Source organism: Macrosteles quadrilineatus, unplaced genomic scaffold (assembly GCF_028750875.1).
Source record: "Macrosteles quadrilineatus isolate MER2022 unplaced genomic scaffold, UCM_ALF_1.0 Scaffold_9__3_contigs__length_116548681, whole genome shotgun sequence".
NCBI lineage: Eukaryota > Metazoa > Arthropoda > Insecta > Hemiptera > Cicadellidae > Macrosteles > Macrosteles quadrilineatus.
In genome coordinates, this window is record NW_026542602.1 from 29303502 (window position 1) to 29324369 (window position 20868).

Genomic DNA, 20868 nt, shown 5'->3' on the forward strand with positions numbered 1-20868 from the left:
ACATTATGTTACTAACTTTGCAAGTATTTTGATCACATATATCAATAATATGTAATTTTAATTACTGACTGACCACTCGCGTGTTTACTAAAGACTAAAGCACATAACGTATAATGTGTATTATAAAATAGGCACCGCACTCAAACGTTAACCATTAAATGCGTAGTGAAGCAAGTTTCAGGTTTTCATTACTGTGAGAAGTCTATCTATATTTGCTGTATCTAAAACAGTTTATATTGTTGATTCGATATTTGACTTGGACTGGTTTAGTAAAAATCTACTCTGGATAATACTATCATATAAAAAGGAGTAGAGTATCCTTTTATCTGTGATACTATCCCAACTATACTTATAAACATGCCTTTATTATTCATTCGTTTATCATTATTGTATTGACCGTTATTGATAAACATTAGTTTAACCCGTGTTTGGCTTGTGTTATATAACTTTCTTTCTTTTATCTTAAATCATTGAACTTCCCCAATTTCAACTTGTATGTAATATCGAGGTAAAATTTGTACAGACTTGAAGTAAATTTTCAAACTTACTTGCATAATTTATGAGAGCGAAAGTGAGAGTGTGTCGCGAATTAGTGACGAGCTGCGAGGAATACGACCTAGTAATTTGCCAGGTGAAGAGTTCGTTAGAGATTTGCCAAGTTTAGCTACGTGCGACATTGTGACGTGACGACATGTCGCCGCATATTATGTCGCACGACCTTGGCACGTAGGAAATAACATTCCGAAACTGTTCATCGGTTTACGTGAGTGGTTTTAAGCAGTATGTGTGAATTAATGCGCTTGGGTGTGTTATGGATATTTGATCTTTCATGCAATCAGTATTCATAATCCTTAGTATAGACTATTGGCTATAATCCGTGTTTAGCCATTTAAATTTTGACTTTTAGAAATGTACTTTAATCTTAATACATAACCGATACTTTATTCGGTTTGAACACCATGACACTTTACAACAAACCAATGTTTTATAATGGTTCTCCGAAATTTAGTACACAACGCTCGAGACGTGTGTGATGGCAGTTACACGTGTATATCTAGTGATCGGCAAACAGGTGGTGGTGTTTACACATACTGTATTTACCGCATACCTTCCTTCCACAACCACAGTCACAGTAATGCACAAAGAGCTTGATATCTGACAAGTATGGGAGAATACACGATCGGGAAACTTGTACTTGTATCGGGAAACAAAATAATTGTAATACGCTTAATAAATTTTACCGTAAAACATATTAACCGAATGATTAAATAATTTAAACGGGTTAATCCTCATCAAACACAGTCCAACTACCATAATATTGTATTTCAATTTTTTTCGCAATTACAGCTTGTAAGTATATGGCCGTTGAATAAATTATTGTAGTTTTCAAAATAGTTGGACTTTGTGTCAAAGTTGGGTTCTGTTGGACTACATTACAAGTAGGGAAAAGAAATCAGTGGTTTGTTTACGCGATGTTAACCCGGATAATCAGCACATAAGCTCAACGTTCTAATCAATAAACTAGTTATCGCTGAACACTTACAAATTGCTGATGCGGTTTTGTTTTAAATATTTTAGACACAACCTAAATGTTTCCGAGGCAATTTGTACTCTTATCGGATAGGATTCATGGCCTTGTTTTATTCGGGAACAAGAAACTACGCAATACTGTAAAATTATGTCGTTGGCCCAAATACTTTAATAAGAGTGGGCGGTAACATGTAGTCTCGCCTCAACAATATACTGCGTTGGTTAGTCTTGCCAAGCGTTCTAGTTGACTTGCTGGATCTTATATGAATAAATGCATTAACACGCTGTGTAGGGACATTAATTGATTTTGACAAATGCATTGTGCTGCTTGAATACTATTTTAACTGTAGTTTTTATTCGCATTCTGTAAACATGTAGTACAGTTTTAATACAACATTACACGTTTGTCTACTAACCTATGTTTAGGCTTTTTCCTAGCATTGCAAAATTTCGATGTGGGGCATTTGAAATTAAACATTGCCTCCATGAAAAAAGAAAGTCCAAACTTTGTGGTAAAGTTGAGTTTTGTTTTTCAATAACGCTCACTATAAATTGGTGTGTTTGTTACTATTTTCTACGGTTTGTTAAAATAACCTCATAATTCTCTTCTGGATCTTTACTCAGATGCAAAACATGAGTAATGTAACTAACTAGCAGATAAATATCATAAATTGAATTTATTTGTGTACAACAGTTAAAGATTTTGTTATCTTTACATTAAAACTAATCTGAGAATAGTCTGGATTAGTATAGCATTACTGTAATCTGTTATCAGAGTTGAAAACGGTGTTAGCGATCGTAAATTATTACTTTCAACGCGGTTCGTTGCTTACATTATATTATACACATTGCTCGATAACATGTTGTTAGCCCAGCTTTAATGATACGTAATTGATTGTCAAACATAAGTTTGGTAGATTTAATCAAACATATAGTTGATGATTATTTGCCAGATTATTGTTATCCTATTAATATTATAAATGGGAAAGTATAGATGATGCTTAGTCTTAGTCTAATATTCATCTCGTAGAAATAAGAAACCTCTGCACCAATTGAGCTGAAATTATAAGCCAATATATCAGGGATGGACATGAGTCTATTATACCATACTAGGTAGCCAAGATATTTAAACCCCTTATCTGCATTAATAAAAGTAATCGGCGTAGGAATTTTGTTTCCAAAATCAATGGTGAATGTGCAACTATTTCACGCAGCAGATTAAAAAAAAACCATTATAAGTCTCCTCTCCCCGTTGTCAAACACTAGTAGAGCGACTCTCATTTTATAAATTTTTGAACAACAGGGTTTTAATTTCCAATAAATATTTTACCTCGAGTAGAGTAACCTCACAACATATCGTTGCTCTCCCATCCCAATAATTGGGCCTTGTGCGTGAATTATTAGTGCTGGAATTATTTTACATAAGTAATTCAATTGATAGTAAGCAACCGCTTGGCAAATGCATGGTTTGTTTTTGTTGTAATTTCGCTTTTATTTTTGCAATAGGTTTTATTGCTTTATCATATTGCTCATTAAGTTCGAAGATGTGTGAAATAATACCTTGCTAGAGTTGTGAGTTTATTTACACGTTGTACAATACAAATATAGACTACACTGCAGATGTTCTCAATACTGGACTGGAGCCTGCATTTGTCAGACTGCAATATGGATACACTCCAACATTGCGGACAGTCTTATTATAAACAGAGCCAGTTTTGACTGACCCCACAAATGGTTATTCAACTCAATTATTCAGTATGCATTATTTTGTTGTTTGATGACGTTTATTTTACTGCCTACTGGTGGATGTAACTTTGATTATGGTTACTACTTTATAGAATACAGTTAATTCACCAGTTGGTGGTTGTGTACTTAAAAAGAACTTAGTTCATATAGCCGATAAGGTTTCTGTTGGTTTATGTTATGTTAAGACTTATGTTTATGTTATGTTAAACTTATGTTTATGTGACTTTTTGTAAAAAAAATTAGAGTATAATAAAATATATTAGTTTGTAAAATTATCATAAAATAAAAGATATTTATACACATTAGTCTAAATCACCACACTTAACATTTAATAGGCTTGAAAGACAAATAAATACATGCTTCTGATTTTACAATTGAATAAGAAGTCTACTCGCAATACTATTTCAAATCAGTAGTATAACTTTGATTAGTTGACAAGAATATCATTTTACAATGGTGTTTGCCACAACTAAAACTTTATTTAAATGAGTTGTGTATAGTGAGTATTTGCTACAAAAAACTTACTAGCCTATACAAAAATACCCCCGCCGCAGCAAACCTGCCGACTAAGCGAATTTCCATTTGTCTGAATTGATTTTCAGTTATATATATTTTAATAACATTAGCTTTAACGAGTACCTAGGTTTGCTGCTACAAGGAAACTAATAAAGTGTGTTTTTGAGTAAAATATTGATAGCTTAGTACAAAATAAATAAATTTGCCAAGTTTGATCAAAATATATTCATAAACAAGCAAACTACAACATTTGACAATATTCTCCATAAGAATAACATGGGAATTTTAAATTTACAATTTTTTAATTTTCTTCATTACTAATAATCGAACAAAAATACTTTTATATACTAAATTATTTGTTTTTTTAAGCTCTTTAAAAAGGTCTAAAGAGAAATTGGGAAATTTTGTGTTTTGAGGGTCAAAAGTGAGAAAACCCAATTTTTACCCCATAAAACCCCCCGAAATCGTGCTGGTTCGCGAACTCATTCAAGTGTATCCCGCTTTACACCTTTAAACCAAATTTCATCAAAATCGGACAAAAATTACTCAAGTTATCGCGTTCACGGACGTATATATATATATATATGTCTATATATATATATATATATATATATATATATATATATACATATATAAAAATTTGAACGAATAGTGTTTTTGGCCTCTGGGGACATCAAAATGAAAAAGTAAATCGGTCCCGGGTCTAGGTCTTACCGTGCCACCTACGGTAATAGCTACTTCCCTATAGCGAAATTCGCTAAAAGAAACAAGTTAAACAGAAAACGTATTTATAAGTTTTTCCAGCTTATGTGCTCATGGAATACAGAATTTTTCTTGTACATTGTAACATTGTTGTATAGTTATTTCAAAACAAATCCGGATAATCGCTGGGAGTGTCCAATGTTCACGGTCGGGTAGACTTGTGTGCTACTTTGTGTTTCCTCGTTGCCACCTGCATTTTCTTATTTTAATATCAAATACAACACCTCAACAAACTGCACCTACATGTATTTCTGTTTCATGTAGCAAAAAGTTGAGCACATCTTCAGGTTTGAGTGTCAAACAGGTTCCCCTGGTAGTGTGGGAGGCCCAGCAGCACTAAATATTTGTAGTAAAATTTAATTTTAACAGTTTCGATCGATATCATAGTCTTCTTACAACTTAATCAGTTTGATTTGGAACACAATGAAAAAACCTTTTACATACAAAATACAGTTGTATGGGAACTAATATAGGCTGCTAATAAAATGATAGTAAATAAAATACTTATTTTTATTTTAAAGAGTGTCAGTTTTATAAATCTCTTGTGATAAAGGTAATTGTATTTTGAGTTTTTTCAATAACTCTCTTTTTTAGCGAATTTCCCTATAGGGAAGTAGCTATTACCGTAGGTGGCACGGTAAGACCTAGACCCGGGACCGAATTACTTTTTCATTTTGATGTCCCCAGAGGCCAAAAACACCATTCGTTCAAATTTTTATATATGTATATATATATATATATACGTCCGTGAACGCGATAACTTGAGTAATTTTTGTCCGATTTTGATGAAATTTGGTTTAAAGGTGTAAAGCGGGATAAACTTGAATGAGTTCGCGAACCAGCACGATCGGACTATGGGAACGGGGCTTTACGGGGGTTTTATGGGGTAAAAATTGGTTTTTCTCACTTTTGACCCTCAAAACACAAAATTTCCCGATTTCTCTTTAGACCTTTTCAAAGAGCTTAAAAAAAAAAATAATTTAGTATATAAAAGTATTTTTGTTCAATTATTAGTAACGGAGAAAATTTAAAAAATTGTAAATTTAAAATTCCCATGTTATTCTTATAAAGAATATTGTCAAATGTTGTAGTTTGCTTGTTTATGGACGATATATTTTGATCAAACTTGGCAAATTTATTTATTTTGTACTAAGCTATCAATATTTTACTCAAAAACACACTTTATTAGTTTCCTTGTAGCAGCAAACCTAGGTACTCGTTAAACCTAATGTTATTAAAATATATTTAACTGAAAATCAATTCAGACAAATGGAAATTCGCTTAGTCGGCAGGTTTGCTGCGGCGGGGGTATTTTTTCTTTGAATAAAAATAATACGAAAAGCCCCAATCTAAAAACAACTGGATGGTATTTTTCTCAAGCCAGTGGGTGTGTTGAAATTTGCACCTGAGACTAAAATGCAAAAATAAATATATGCAAGTAGAATTAGCTGATGTTAAAAGTATTTTTTGACATTATTGCAAATTTTACATTATATAAGTCGAGGTACTTTATGAACCCTTATACATTGAAATCAATATTCTGGAAGAAAAAGGGGTCCGTTCAGCCATCAATTTTTCATAAGTAGATTTAATCCATTACATTTTAATTTGTAGGCTACTCATAATAATTGTCATTGGGAGCTGTAGCGTTTTTATATGACACAAGACTAGTAATAAGAAAACGTATTTGATTTGACCTGACGGAAGTAACAGACATTTCAGTATGTAGCACAGAGCAGATCATGAACATTGACCTTCACTGGAGTGTCTGTCACAGTACGAATGCAGTAAATATGATGACAGGTCTGAATGTCCGAGTTGTCTCGGTCGAGGCGAGTTATTGGAACAGGAACAGCAGTGTCCTTGGTCCTGACTGTGGCATGCAACTGTCCTGAAACCTATATGATATACTGGTGATCCTTCAATAGAAATTGTCATGTTTCTTTAATTAGTCGGTCTGTAGCCTGCTTTATGAGCTTGTTTGATGGAAATTACTTGTATAATTGCACCTGTATAGCTATAAATTGGACTGGATACAATCTTGTAGAGGAAGCTGTTTTGTTGTCTCTCTGGTTTATTGTAGGGACAGAAGGCCAACTGTTCTTGGGAGGGTTTTTAAATTCTTTAGGTGTTTTAGCCAATCAGGGGTTACAACCCAATGCCATCAGGGTTTTAGCGAATTTCCCTATAGGGAAATTACCGTAGGTGGCACGGTAAGACTTAGGCCTGGGACCGATTTACTTTTTCATTTTGATGTCCTCAGAGACCAAAAACACCATTCGTTCAAATTGTTATATATATGTTTATTATATACTAGCTGTGTACCCGTTCTACGCACAGGGATCTTATAGTATTCAGTTGAAACCTTCTTATATAAAGAACAGCAGTTGGTTTGCATATTTTCAGATATGCTGGCCTACTATTATACATAACTTCATTTTACATTCTTCGTTCCGGATCGGTATGACAATCAATAAAAGGTTTAATTACCTGTGTCCGCCGGTCGATCCTAATGTGACCTATTACATGAGATGCATTTCGGCGAAATTAAATCGCCATCATCAGTCCTAATATAAGGTCTTGAGCTTCCCCATTGTAGCGGTACTGGGCTCATAGGATCGATTTGAGGTTCAATTAAATTCAGAGATTTCCTGTGCGTGCTACCATTCTAAGTCATATTCAACACTGATTCAAGGTCTTTTTCCTGGTTACTAAAAATCAAGAACAATTTTATACACAAAGAATCTATTTTCATTTACGGTTACCGTACACATTATTGCACTTGCGATTAATTAAATCCTTTATGTAAGGAAAAACGTTTTTAATCTTGAATTTGCTCTCAAAACTGAATCGGAAATGTTTGCGGTATTTGTAAACAACATTCAATGTAAACATATCAGTGACAGCTAGAAGAAATAATCTTGATTCGAACAGCTGTTTGTTATTTCATAGATCAATATGTGATGAACATTGGGAGAAAACTTTACAAAAAATCTCACAAAATTGGGTTTTTAAACGTCCGTCATTTTATTTACAAAGTAGTGACGACAATCTTGCCAATCCAGTGAATACATAAAAATGATTTGAAACTTGACAGACAGGAAGACAGACAGACAGACAGAAATTTAGATGAGACTTGTTTCAGTTTCTTTTATCTATAAAACGTAAAAATAACCTAAAAGTTTATGATTCTGAGCAATGTACAGACAAAACTCTAATTTTATTTATATAGATTAATATGTATATCATGAAAATCGTAGTGATTAGGGCTACTATTTTGATATAAAAATACATGATTAAAAACTAAGTACTCTTTTTAAAACTCGTTTTATTGAACAACTGTATTGAATAGTGTATCTGCAATCTGCATCCACTAATCTCCAGTACTGAACGTTTAACATGGGTTTTACATGGGCGACTAGAGAGTTTTTGGTTAATTACTAGAAAACTACAAAAGATAGATGATCACCACACTAAAACAATTATATGGTTAGACCAATGCCTAGGTGTCAAAACTGCTTTGACAGAAATTCAATAAATAAACAAAATATTAAGTATCTTCCTCTAAGTTTTAATTTATTAAATGTTTAAAACAATATTTATCTGTTGCAGAGGCAAGTTCGCGGCAGTGCGGAGATGTACACACAAGACGAGTGGTGTAGCCTACGCAGCCAAGTGTATCCGCAAGCGACGGCGGCTACAAGACCAGCGTGCAGACATACTACACGAGGTGGCAGTCCTGCTAGCAGCTGCGTCCAGTGATAGGATAGTCAGATTGTACGAGGTCTACGAGACTGCCAATGAGATGGCTATTGTGCTTGAGCTGTACGTATCATGTGTAGCATGATTGAGTCATTGATTGTTGCCCACATTTTCTGTCACGATAACTTTAGCCAAACAGATGTTTTAAGACAGGAAATTTTATCCTTTTTGTAGATAGAAGTACCTAAACACCTTCCTTCATTCAGGTTTATTAGATTAGCCAGGTGTATCTAAGATGTCCTCTAATCGATGATAGGTAAATTACTGAAAGTTACACACCTAACTTAATCTACTATTACATAGGTACTCATCCAGTTGGAAATAACCTGTATGGTAACAAATCACACATTTCAAACATGTTTATCTAATCAAGTCCCCAACAAAAAGAAATTTACACTTAGTACTTCTTAGCCTCCAACTCATTCTTCTTAGTCTTCTGACCTTCGTTTTACAAAAATATATATCCCAACGGACGTTGCGGGGCTCCTTCCCCACACATACATAATATACATATTTTTACGTATGTATGTGTTTGTGTATATGATTTATACACGGCGGTATCTATCTCAGTAGTCTATTGAAGTGTACTGATACTGTGTGTGTGTGTGTGCAGGGCCAAGGGTGGAGAGTTACAGAGGGTAGTTGAGGCCGAGGATGGACTAGAGGAGGTTCACGCTGTCAGAGTCATGAAACACATCCTGGAGGCCTTGGTGTTCCTGCACTCCCGCAACATTGCACATCTTGATCTCAAGGTAAATGCCCAAATAGATTAATGATGTCACAGTAGAGTCTAAATTATACTACTCAAACGGACTGCAGCATAGTCATTTATTCGGAAAGGTCAGAACAAAAAAAAAGTTTCTTTAAGTTAGTTTATCCTTGAACGAATCCACTATTTGTTTTGTAGTAGCCATCATTACAAACAACATAATAACCAACCAACCAAGTTAAAAAAATCCCTCACTGTTACTGTAAAATAAAATGTTGTACTCGTCCACCAAGCCACTTATGAGTATCATATGCTCATTACGATTTGCAATAGAAGTGTGGCAGTGAGGTATGACGAGGAGACAAACTGTGTGTTACGCCCCATAAGCTATCAGAAAGTTCAGTCAAGCTGTGTTGCCTACCAAGAATAGACAGGGGTGGCAAAGGAGACGCTCTCAAATTACGAGACCTTCGTAGTTCGGTCATTCCACCTGTAGTTAGCATTGGATCTCACAACCGTAGGGAAGGTCAAATAACTTATTAAAGTCAATAAACATAGAACATTTAGTCAAGACTATACTGTCTTTTGCTTGATTTTATTCTGTAAGATTTACTGAAAGTTTTTTTTTGTGATTATAGTTTGTCTCAATTGTGTAGTTTTAGCAGTAATACTTTGACTGTAGGTAAGTGTTCTTTGAACTAAACCTTTGTTATTTTTATTTAGCTCTATCAAGTTCACGTTCCAGGACTATATTAATTTCCTATAGAATCTGTATACGCAAGCGGTTTTCTTTTCACAGTCATAACTCGATAACGGCTTGACGGATTTTAACGTTTGAGGTGTCAAATTAAAGGTATTTTCACGTAGATGTGCAAATACGTCTCAGAATATTAAGAAATGGCATCACTTAAGTACAGTTAAGGGCTAAAGTTTGGGAATGGTGGCGCTATCTGTTGACTTTGGATCAAACCATCAAACCCAATTACCTTTGTTTACAACTAAACACGTAGTTTAGAAATAGTTAGACGTAGTTTAGACGTAGTTTGAAATAGTTTTTAAGTTTAACCACAGGCTGCAGGACTTATTACATCCAGAGCAAAGCCGGAATTTTTATTTTTATTTAAACATCTGTTAACTAATAAGTCTGGTTCATAAATAAAGAGTTTCCTAGCAAGACCTGACAACAAATTGTTTGTAATAGTTGAATTTATTTAACTTACATCGTATTTTACTGAATTATCATGTGTAGTTTTGGATAAAGTTCGGTGTGATTAAGTGAATGTTTGAAAGTGATTATTCAAAATGCAGTTACACATTACCATAGCATCATGTAATTTACAATGTCTATAAAAATTCCTTGTTGTTGTTGATTGGTTAACTTTTGTATTTGATCTAAATTTAAAATTAAATGCCACCAGTAAGACGAAGAACTGTGAGTGGCTGGAGGGAATGGGAATGCAAACGTGACCGCTTGCATAGAACCTCCCAATTTGACGGATACAGACTACTGAGTGGCAGTACCACCGTGGTGCTACATACAGTCTCGGACAAATGAACGTTACATTTTTACATTGTGGTGGCTTACATTTTAAGCAAGAAAAGACTGGCCGATACAGTTCAATTTTTACTCTTTGTTGCCATAAATGAAAGGTCCGTTTACATCATTTGCGGAATTCACCATACTTTCGGTAACTTATTGGAAACTCCCAATCTGAAAACAGGGCTGTGAGGCTTCAATCCAGAAATAATCTGGATAAAATTTGTCAATTTAATTCCGCCTTTGTCATGGTCAGCTCTGAAGCTCATTTTGACGAGAGGGTCACACAGGGTATCTAAAATTTCAAGATCCATGACACGTTTTACCCCCGAGTAGGTAATCTAACTCCTCAAGAAGGCCATGATCCTGAATACGCACAGATCTATAAATAAGACGTTGTAAAACAATTTAAATATAAAATTCAATGAAAACATATATGCGGGAAATAGGGTCACAATGCCAACCCATTTGCCCAATCGTTTAAAACTGTTGCAAAAATTTAAGTTAATTTACTTAATTTACCGAGGATTCAAGTTAAGATTCTAATGTGCATAGTACAAGACAAAAGAAGTGACTTCCCTCGCTGCAATGATGCTACCTGTATAGATGTCTCAGCTATTTTAAAACTGAAAACAGAGCACCCTCTGGCCAAATAAATCTGCGGTTTTTTTATTTTCAAAAACTAATAGTGTTAAACATGAATCCGTTCTAGATACGTCGTTAAATCCATTCTTATGTTCCCAACCGGAGACTTTGGTTGGGGCACCTAATTTAAACACGCCTAAAACAGAACATATCATAAAAATAATTTAACTATGCTATAGTTAGTATGTGTTGTACTGGTTAGCATCATGATAGAGGTATGAAAAGCTAACTTTACAGTGTGTGGTTGACATCTACGTTCTCATAGAGGGCGCCCGCCTAAGTACATAAGAGATAACCAAAGCAGTTTGAGAACGGATCTATATTTATCTAAATATTGTACCTACCGTAGATTACTTTTATAATTTTTTACATCATAATATTTTTCACATTTCTATAATCAGTCATAGAAATTACTTTAGAGTGACTCTATGTCATTATTTTATTACAAGTTGCAGTTTTGCTCGATTTTGAGCAACAGGTTATCTAGTTAAATTTAACGTCAAAAGGAATCACCAAACATTTTATTTACATTTAATTTCCATGTAGGCTAAAAATAACAGTAATTTATATCTAGCTGTTGAACTTTTTCAACAGCAAACTTTTCATTCAGAATTTGTATGAAGCTTGTTATGTAATTAATGTATTTCTAGTAAATTTTAACTCTGCTTTATTTATTTTACAGCCACAAAACATTCTCCTGTCAACTGAACACCCAGACTCAGATATAAAGCTCTGTGATTTTGGAATTTCTAGAATAGTTCAAAATGGAGTTGACGTTAAAGAAATCCTTGGCACACCAGATTATGTTGGTAAGTCATGGAATTTACAGCACTATAAACTTAAAATTAAAAAAAAAGTGTTTGATGAAACGTGGCAAACAAGACGTGGTTGTTTCATTGTCATCATTATGGTAAAATTTATATGTCATATCAAATATAAGAAATATGTTTCTGATATTCATCCTAGAGACTCAAATATGTTAGAAGCAACAATACGCCTTTTAAATACTTCATCGGTCATTCCTACATTAAAGAAAGATAAAATAATCTGTGAGAGTGATTCCCAGAAGTGTGAAATGCTGGCAGATTTTTTTGAGGCTACTTTTCAACCCACTGATCCTGCTGGTTATAGTGACAAGGAGATGGTAAACGAGACTTTGAATGGACAATTTTTATCTGCTGAACTACCAATAAAGTTTGCATGCCAATCTGAAGTTAATGCAGTAGGCCTAATTAAAAAAAGGCATAAATTTAATCGTAGTGTCTCAGGTCTGAGCGAACCCAGGATGTTACTGTTCTTATTTTGATATTTATTTTTTGTTAAACTTTCTGTAAATAATGTCCTCATAGAACCAGAAATGCAATTTTTTTACATGTCATTTGTACACTTGCTGCATTATCTTCCATTAGAATGTAGTATCTTCAGTGTCATAAATCCCAGTGTTGGTTCATTAGCTTGCAATCAAAACATTCCTGTTTTCTCTTATGGTTAAAGTTGATTTTCCTAAAAAAAATTTCATGTTTCCTCAACCTATGTAATTTCTTGCCTCCTCTTCTCTTAACTTTAGAAAAGTTCAAATGGGTTTGAAATCCATCTTGGACTGACCACCAGAAAGAAAGGTCGACATGTAATGTATTTTTTTCTTCCCGCTTTGTTAAAAATGGAGAAAAACAATATCAAAATATGAAATGGTTTTTAAAAGATTAAAATCACCCTCTGTAAATTTTGTATCAATTTAAATTTAAAATTAATTTTGTTAACTTGTGATAAATTTTCAGTAGTTGCTTATATGTATGACTAAGCAAACTTTTCAGATAGTCCTGGGTTCGAATCCCGTCCATATCACCAATGGATTTTATCTAAGTGATAATGCCGTAATCTCTAGGTCTAGCCTGAAGTAATGTGAAAAACAATTCTGAGCTTGTGCCTAGCGTCATAGAACACAAAAAAAAAAATAAATAAATAAATATTGATGCTTGGCGATGACTGGCTTTGCCATTTTAATGGCTTGCTACTATTTATTGCATAATCATCGTATAGTAATAGTGATAATAACTCATGTTAATACATTTCTCAAACTTTCTAATGATTGAAGATAACTTTTGAGTCTACAAAATAGAAGTCATTCCCTCCTAAGTTTCAGCCAGCTTTTGATAAAAATGAATGTAGTTGGATTGAATCTGTGCACTGTTGTCAATTAATTACTGAATTCAGTTAAATATGTTAACTTCTAATTTCTTAATCAAGCCGAACTGAAAGGACAAATGATTGTAAACTACGGTATGGATTTTTTATGTCAGGTCAACCTGACCTGACTATACGTCACACCAAGTATAAACATAATTTACATATTAGCCCACTAGGTGAGTTTCAATTCAACTATGGCCTTTTTTTATAACAAATTTGCTACAGCTGGTCCATGTAGATGGAAGTAAAGATGCTATTGACAATTTGACATGTTTCAGCGCCAGAGATACTCAAGTTCGACCCGATCTCACTACAGTCGGACGTTTGGTCGGTGGGAGTGTTGGCGTATGTGTTGTTGACAGGATACTCACCCTTCGCTGGAGAAACCAAACAAGAGACCTTCTGTAACATCACACAAGGAGACGTCACCTTCCCCGACGAATTGTTCGGCCACATCAGTCCTCGGGCGAAACACTTCATAGAGGTGACACTTCGCACAAAACCCAGGTATGTAGTTGTACACTTGTCGACTTGTGTATAGTGGCCTAAAAAATTTAGTTGGCTCACTCCCGTCCTGACAACCTAAGGTAGTACTCCTGTCTGAACCACTTGAGGTTTATACAAGAAAGAATCATCTGAATAAAAAAAAAATATAAAAAAAACTCAAATCAAACTCATAATTACAAATCTTGTTCGTATTTAGCGTCAACGAGCTAGCATCATTAACTCAATAACAAATTGTATCTGGATACAGAATTGAAACAAACCAGCAAGTTTAGACGACCCCTCGTATCTGACTATCCACTTTTTAAGGTTTCTCATCTAATCACAATTTCCTAGAACATTACAGTGAATTCAGTTTGATAATATTTAATAATTAAATTTGATAAATTCAAATATACATAACCCTAACTCATCTAATTGAATGGACTTAAATTTTTCCATGAGGTTTTTGAAAGAGATAGATCTCAGCGAGCTTATTTTTTGTGAGCAGTACATCAATGGTCTGTAAATTTATTAGGTAAACTTGCTGAACTTAATTCCTTACAGTTATATTGGTCTTTCCCTCAAATTATTGTTCTAAGTAAGAGGATTACGAATCAAACATGTACAGTTTAGTTTGCGAGTATAAAGTAGAGCACCTAATTAAATTACGCTTACACTGTCCAGTTGTAATGTAATCCAGCTACTAGGAGGTCACAAATTGTGGATATTTATAGACATGCACTGTGGATGCGATACTCCCTGGTGTGGATTAACGTCTGCACGAGTGAGAACTACGACTATCCGCAGTACTATCCAGATAATTAGACCAAATTGTATTTCCCCATTCAAAAATGTGGTTCGGATTCCACTATAAACTGTAGGTCCCGTAGTTGCCATTAGCTGTATGGGCTAATTAACAGCTGTGTCTAAGGAATATCGGCCTTAGTCACTAACAAGACTACAAGATCGCGCCACTCATCCTACACTCATCTCCATTCATACTTGGCTTAAAATAACCTACTTTGTTTGGTTGCCATTTAATAAGAAAGTATTCAAGTATTAATGTGGGTAAACTGGATAATCTGAGGGTTCTAAGTATGTCTCTAAGTATGGGGGGTATGTAATGTCTCTTTATTTTTTGCTGTTTTAGTATGTATTTAACTAAAAATGTCAGGGAGTAAGAGAAGATTGACAAGGATATATTGATTCCTTGTATTGTTTACAAGAATTATCTAAGACACTGAGAAACATGTTAGCTACAGGGTGTCTAGTAGTCGAGAGTAACAGGATAGTTGGAATTAGTATTGAGTATCAAAACGGTCTTGAAAAGTCTTTATTTTGTTGTTACAGTCGGGAATTTTATGTTCCATGTAAAACTATGGTGTAAAAATTAGTTTTTCTCATTTTTTACCCTCAAAACATAAAATTTACTAATTTCCCTCTAGACCATTTTGAAGAGCTTAAAAAAAAACACAAATAATTTAGTTTATTGAAGTGTTTTTGAATGGTTATTTGTTACAGAGAAAAATCTTAAAATTGTGTATTTAAAATTTCCATAAATTTCCATTCTCATTCCTTATTCTTATGAAGAATAAGTAAACTGTTGTAGTTTTCTTGTTTATGGATATATTTTGATCAAATTATCTCCGTAATGGTTAGACATACTACAATGCTTCAATGTACAAAATTATTTCTTTTTTTAAGCTCTACAAAATGGTTCGGAAAGAAATTGTTAAATTTAGTGTTTTTAGGGTCAAAAATGGGAAAACCCAATTTTTTTCCATAAAACTCCCCGTAAACCGTGTTCCCATTGTCCGATCATGGTGGTTCGCAAACTAATTCAAATAAACGTAGGTACACACGTTTGTACCAAATTTAACCAAAATCAGATAATTTTTCTCAAGTTATCTCGCTAACGGACACATATACATGAATACCTATACATATACATATACATGATTGATATATGAATTTGATCGTAGGGGTTTTTTGGCCTATTAGGGCCCTCAAAACGAAAAATTTAATTGGTCCTGGTCCCGGTCTATGTCTTACCATAAGACCTAAAGTAATAGACCTACTATTGCCTAAATGGGATGTTTGCTAAATATTGATGTGATCGTGGAACTGACAATGTGTAGGTGTAGTTCATTAATCCATTTAGAAAATTTGGTAAAACTATAAAAAAAATCTCATTGATATCAAAAGTTGAGAAGATTTTCAGGTAATGGTTTCGAGAATTGATAAATCTTAGTATCGACACATCACTAATTATTGTTAAAAAACTAGTCTTGAAAAGTTTAGAATTAGCCTTAATTTTTTAAAATGGAAATAAAGTAGACACCCTGTAGTTAGATCATGTATTCACTCTAGCACCTTCCTCATCACTCTACATAAATAATACACATGAATAGCAGCAAATACTTTGAAAATGCTATTACACTAATATACATTAACTAAATCTGACTAAACCCATACAAAAGGTTTTGTGCTAAGTTTTTTTAGCCATAAGAATCATATTATAATTAATTAGACTAGAGACATTGAACGTCTTTTTCTTTAACTGGTGAATGGTTGGTGACTGACAAGCCAATCAGTGCTTGGACCTGATACTCGATCATGTTAATGCAGAACGTCCATACTCATTTGTACAGCAAAACACTCATGGGGATTATTAATCAAGACTTCTTATCAAGAGCAACATGTGATTATTGGTAAATTAGTCTTGTTATTTGGGTTCCACTATAGGTACTAATATCACGGATTGTTCAGTAGATAGCCCTACTCTTCAACCAGTATTTTGCTTAATTCTCAAAGACGTTAAAATCCTGTAATTTTATTACAATTAGCATAACTCTGTGCTAAATATATTCTACATGGATGATTGCAGTGACAGGCTGACAGCTCAGGAGTGCCTTGATCACCCGTGGATCTGCGGGGAGACACTAATCTGCCCCTCAGTGATCACCGTGATAGAGGAGGAGGTAGAAACTGACTCACCTTTCTCCAGAGACTCCCCCTCCCGCCGCTCCTTCGCCTGCGGAGCACAGTGTTGCCAAAACGACGACCACAGGCACAGCAAGACCTCCGTGGTGGAGATACTGCACGACCGCGGAATAATCTGTTGAGAAAAGACGACTGTTGAGAATTTCCCTTCGGACACCTGGATCTTTCATTATCCTTGCCTTAGAACGTAGCTCAAACGAATACTTTATACTTGTGAGCGTTTTCCTTATTGAAATTTTTGTACCGAAAGTTTGCAGCCAAAGATGTACCATAATTGGATTGAAGGCTTCGAGTAGCATTGTAGGCTTTTGATACGGAAACGTGATTATAAGTATTTTTCTAAACGTTAATGTACATTTTATCCGTAATGAAATATTTATTTTTTATGTTCTTCCATTGGTGAAAGTGCATGAAGTGTGAAAAAAAATTACGATGTAAGTTTAAAATTGATGAAGTAAGTAAGAATTAAGTAAAAGCTCCCGCTGTTTGTCACATCATTTAAGGAATCAATGTTTTTTAATGTACGGATGATCTTAATCAATTGTATCTTAAATTATAAATGGCTCAATATTCTAAAAGTGAACTAATTTATGAGTCTCACGTGTTTTTATCAGTATTTATTTGTTTCCAACTATTGTTTTCTGCACTAGTCTTTATGAATGTAAATATTGATGTAGATATGATCTTTTGCCTAAGTGCCTATAGGGGTGCATATAATGTGCCCCACTGGCGCGGTGTCTGTATTAAATGAAAGCTTTATAATGGTTTATGTACATGCAGTTTATTTAATTGTATATGACCTTTTCCAAAGAGCATACACATAATCTTGATGAGCCTTTAATGTATATATAATTCATAAAGTTTTAAGTGAATCAATTATTTGTAAATTTTAAAATTAAAACAATTTGAGACTAATGTTGAAATTGGTATTGTTTAAGAAAGTAGGAATTCAACCATACACAAAATTTAAATAGTAAATAATGATTTAAATTTAAAAAAAAAATTGAGATAACCTCCTTATGCATTGACAAGCTTCTTTAGTGCTGGATGAAAAAGGAACAAGATTATTAATGTACGTTTTACGTTTAGTATGAAAAAGTGCTGGAGGTGCAGTAGATCAAATAATTTGCAGATTTCAAAAATGAATTATTTTATTTTTAAATTAAATTTTGATCCCGTCTAGTCTGTCTCATGCAATGTCGTCTTTTACAAAGGAATATGAAACCTGGTTCAAAAAATTTTACTATCTAATTGAAAAGTTAATAAAAATGAGAGAACTTTCATGCCCCATAACTATTCTATAAGTTTATTATTCAACAATAGAAAAATGAACAACTGAAGAAACCAAATCAAGTGTAAAATACAATCAGTAAGTTACTGCAACACCCTGGGAGATAATCTTGGAGTTTTTGCTCCGATGATGGGTTTTACCAGTGTTGCCAATGCTTAAGTATGATCAGGGCCGGATTTACCAATAGGCCCGGTAGGCCCGGGCCTATGAGCGCGAGCTCTCCTAGGGCGCACGGCTGAGAGTAAAATTATTTTTTTTTATATCTAAAAATAAAAATAAATATCATAAGTTAACATATTTTGCGAGTTAATAAAAAAACACTGGAAAATAATATGCATTCTGATTTTGAAGTTCATTGGAAGAAATAATTGTTCGAAAATTTACTATTTTTCAAAATTACGCATCAATTTTGTTACAACATTGGTTACGGGAGTAGGCTGTAGGGACGTTGTCAAGCGCCCGAGCGGTACGCATCGTATTGTCACTGCCCTGCCACTTCGCTGGCTCAGCGCTACTGATGGAAGAGCCTGGTTTACACGGGTCGAGTACGGTGGGCGAGTCAGTGTACGAGTTGCCACTCGCTCTCTAACTCGCATGGTGTAGACATGCAGGCGAGTCGAGCAACGGGCGAGTTGATAAAAATAGGTCAGTTGAGAGCGAGTCGAGTGATTTAGTTGAAAACCGAGTTGCTCGGCCCAGTAGCTACCACCACGATTTGCCCGCAAAACATCTGTTTACTGCTATCAAGTGAGTCCAGCGACCACAGAATAAAAATATTTTTTCTATTTTGTGGTCGCTGACAATGAGTTGACCACAACGATCAGTATTTTTGGGGTTAGTTCAGTAGTGTATGCCTAATCACCCTCACTCAATACTCAATGGTTCAGTTGAACAGTTGGCGTTGGCCCCGTGTTGCATTGTCTTGCTGTTCGTAAATCTACTCACTCTTATAAAATTCAGTTTTCAAATTTTTGTACAACTTAAGATCTACAGTTCTACTGGAAAAATTATATTAATCAATGGGTTGTTAGAAAGCTCACTCAGGGGGCGGGAAAATTATTTGGGCCTAGGGGCGCCAAAATACTAAATCCGGCCCTGAGTATGATCAATAATCCAGCAAAGGTGTTGTCTCCATGGCCAGGAAACTTTACTGCCATATTGAGGGTTTGGAATTTGGATCATATCTCGGTTAGGTCTAGTGTGCAACTCTGCTATCTTTGGCATAGTTTTGTGGGATATTATGCCCACCTAAAATAAACTAAAGGTGGATTTCTGGGGGAAGATGAACACATTGTTGGATTCTCTAGAGCTGCACACCCAATCAGGGCTTTAGCAGCTTTTTACTCATCCTCATCCTTATCGTTTTTTTTTTGTTTTTTTTTTTGTTAAGTCCATATAAAAAAAAAGTTTTATTACAAATATTTTGTGTCTAACACGTTTACTGCAGCTGTGTGATTGCCGAGCGAGAACAACTAAGCTCTGTGTGGATGAGTGCACAAAAATTTTTGAATTTAGTTTCATCCAATAGGAAAGGCATATTATAGCATGTACTTCGTCCCAGTTGTTGTGGACGTGGTTTTACAATAACCTAATAAATAGCAGCACTAAACAAAACTGCTAGCCAGCCTTCAGGATTGCCAAATGGAGGGAAAAAGCAGGGGCAAAGTACCCGGATACACCATAAAAAAATACCACAAAAAAGGGATCATGCACAATTTTGAGGTAACAGTCTCTACCTCTGATATATTCGGATCTGGAAACGAATTATACCACATTGAAGTGTAAAACTGGCACAATAAGCAGTGAGGGATACAACGTCTCACGGCAGTGGCTAACCTCACACTGGAACAATAGTTTGTAAACGGCACTTTCCGAGCTAAACAGTAAACGGTAGCTTTGACGAGCATACTCGTCCGTCGCGCCACTGGAAAGTGCCTGCGGTGACGAGATCACTGGTTATGCGCAGTCAACTTGTTAAAGAGTTACGCAGTTACGGTATAACTAAAAAATGTAAAAATCTGTATCTAATAAATAAATCAACAGATAGTTATTGAAAATTAACCCTTTCAAGACCTCAGTAAACACAAGAAAAAAATTGTCTTTCCTTATAACATAAAAACCAAGATATTGTATTCGTCTATGAGTCATCAATGTTTAATCATTATTTACATATTTAAAATAGATTTTCCATATCTACTTTTCAACCAATATAGGTGCAATACAGATAAACATTAAGTATTAAGAATTTCATGAGACTGGTGACTAAATATAAAAAAATGGAACAATAGTAATGTGATAAGTCCAGTTGTTTACCCTATTGTATTTGCCAGTGAGGATAGCCTAATCTAGTCAAGTGGTGTTTTCCTTTTATCAACAATGGAGTTTGTAATCTTTGTGGACTTTGGGTCTTGAGTATGAATCTCCTCCAAAGCTCAAGTCTGTCTTCTATCAAACATGGATGGTCTACTGTCTCCAAGAGAAGGTGAGATCAAGCATAAGTTAGACATACTTCTTCATAGATTTGACACCCTCATTCTAATAAGCTTAAACATATTTTAAGGTATATTTTTATTTCTTGTTATTTCACCAACTTCAAAACATTTTAACCAAATTATGCTTACGACTACTGTTAGTCTTGTAGTATTGTAACGTGTAAATTGTAAAATACTCTAAAATATTATAAGCCCATACTGT

General features: G+C 34.5%; 1 protein-coding gene across 1 annotated transcript in view; it reads left to right on the forward strand.

The window, feature by feature from the left end:
* The window catches only part of LOC129003923 (death-associated protein kinase related-like), a 66675-nt gene extending 49019 nt beyond the window's left edge, over nucleotides 1-17656 (forward strand). The window contains exons 2-6 of the mRNA XM_054432265.1: nucleotides 8167-8379; nucleotides 8930-9068; nucleotides 11890-12016; nucleotides 13673-13901; nucleotides 16768-17656. Of these exons, the coding sequence (XP_054288240.1) occupies nucleotides 8167-8379; nucleotides 8930-9068; nucleotides 11890-12016; nucleotides 13673-13901; nucleotides 16768-17005 (946 nt within the window). The 3' untranslated portion in view covers nucleotides 17006-17656. The remainder of the gene's footprint in view (nucleotides 1-8166; nucleotides 8380-8929; nucleotides 9069-11889; nucleotides 12017-13672; nucleotides 13902-16767) is intronic.
* The last annotated feature ends 3212 nt before the right edge of the window (nucleotides 17657-20868 follow it).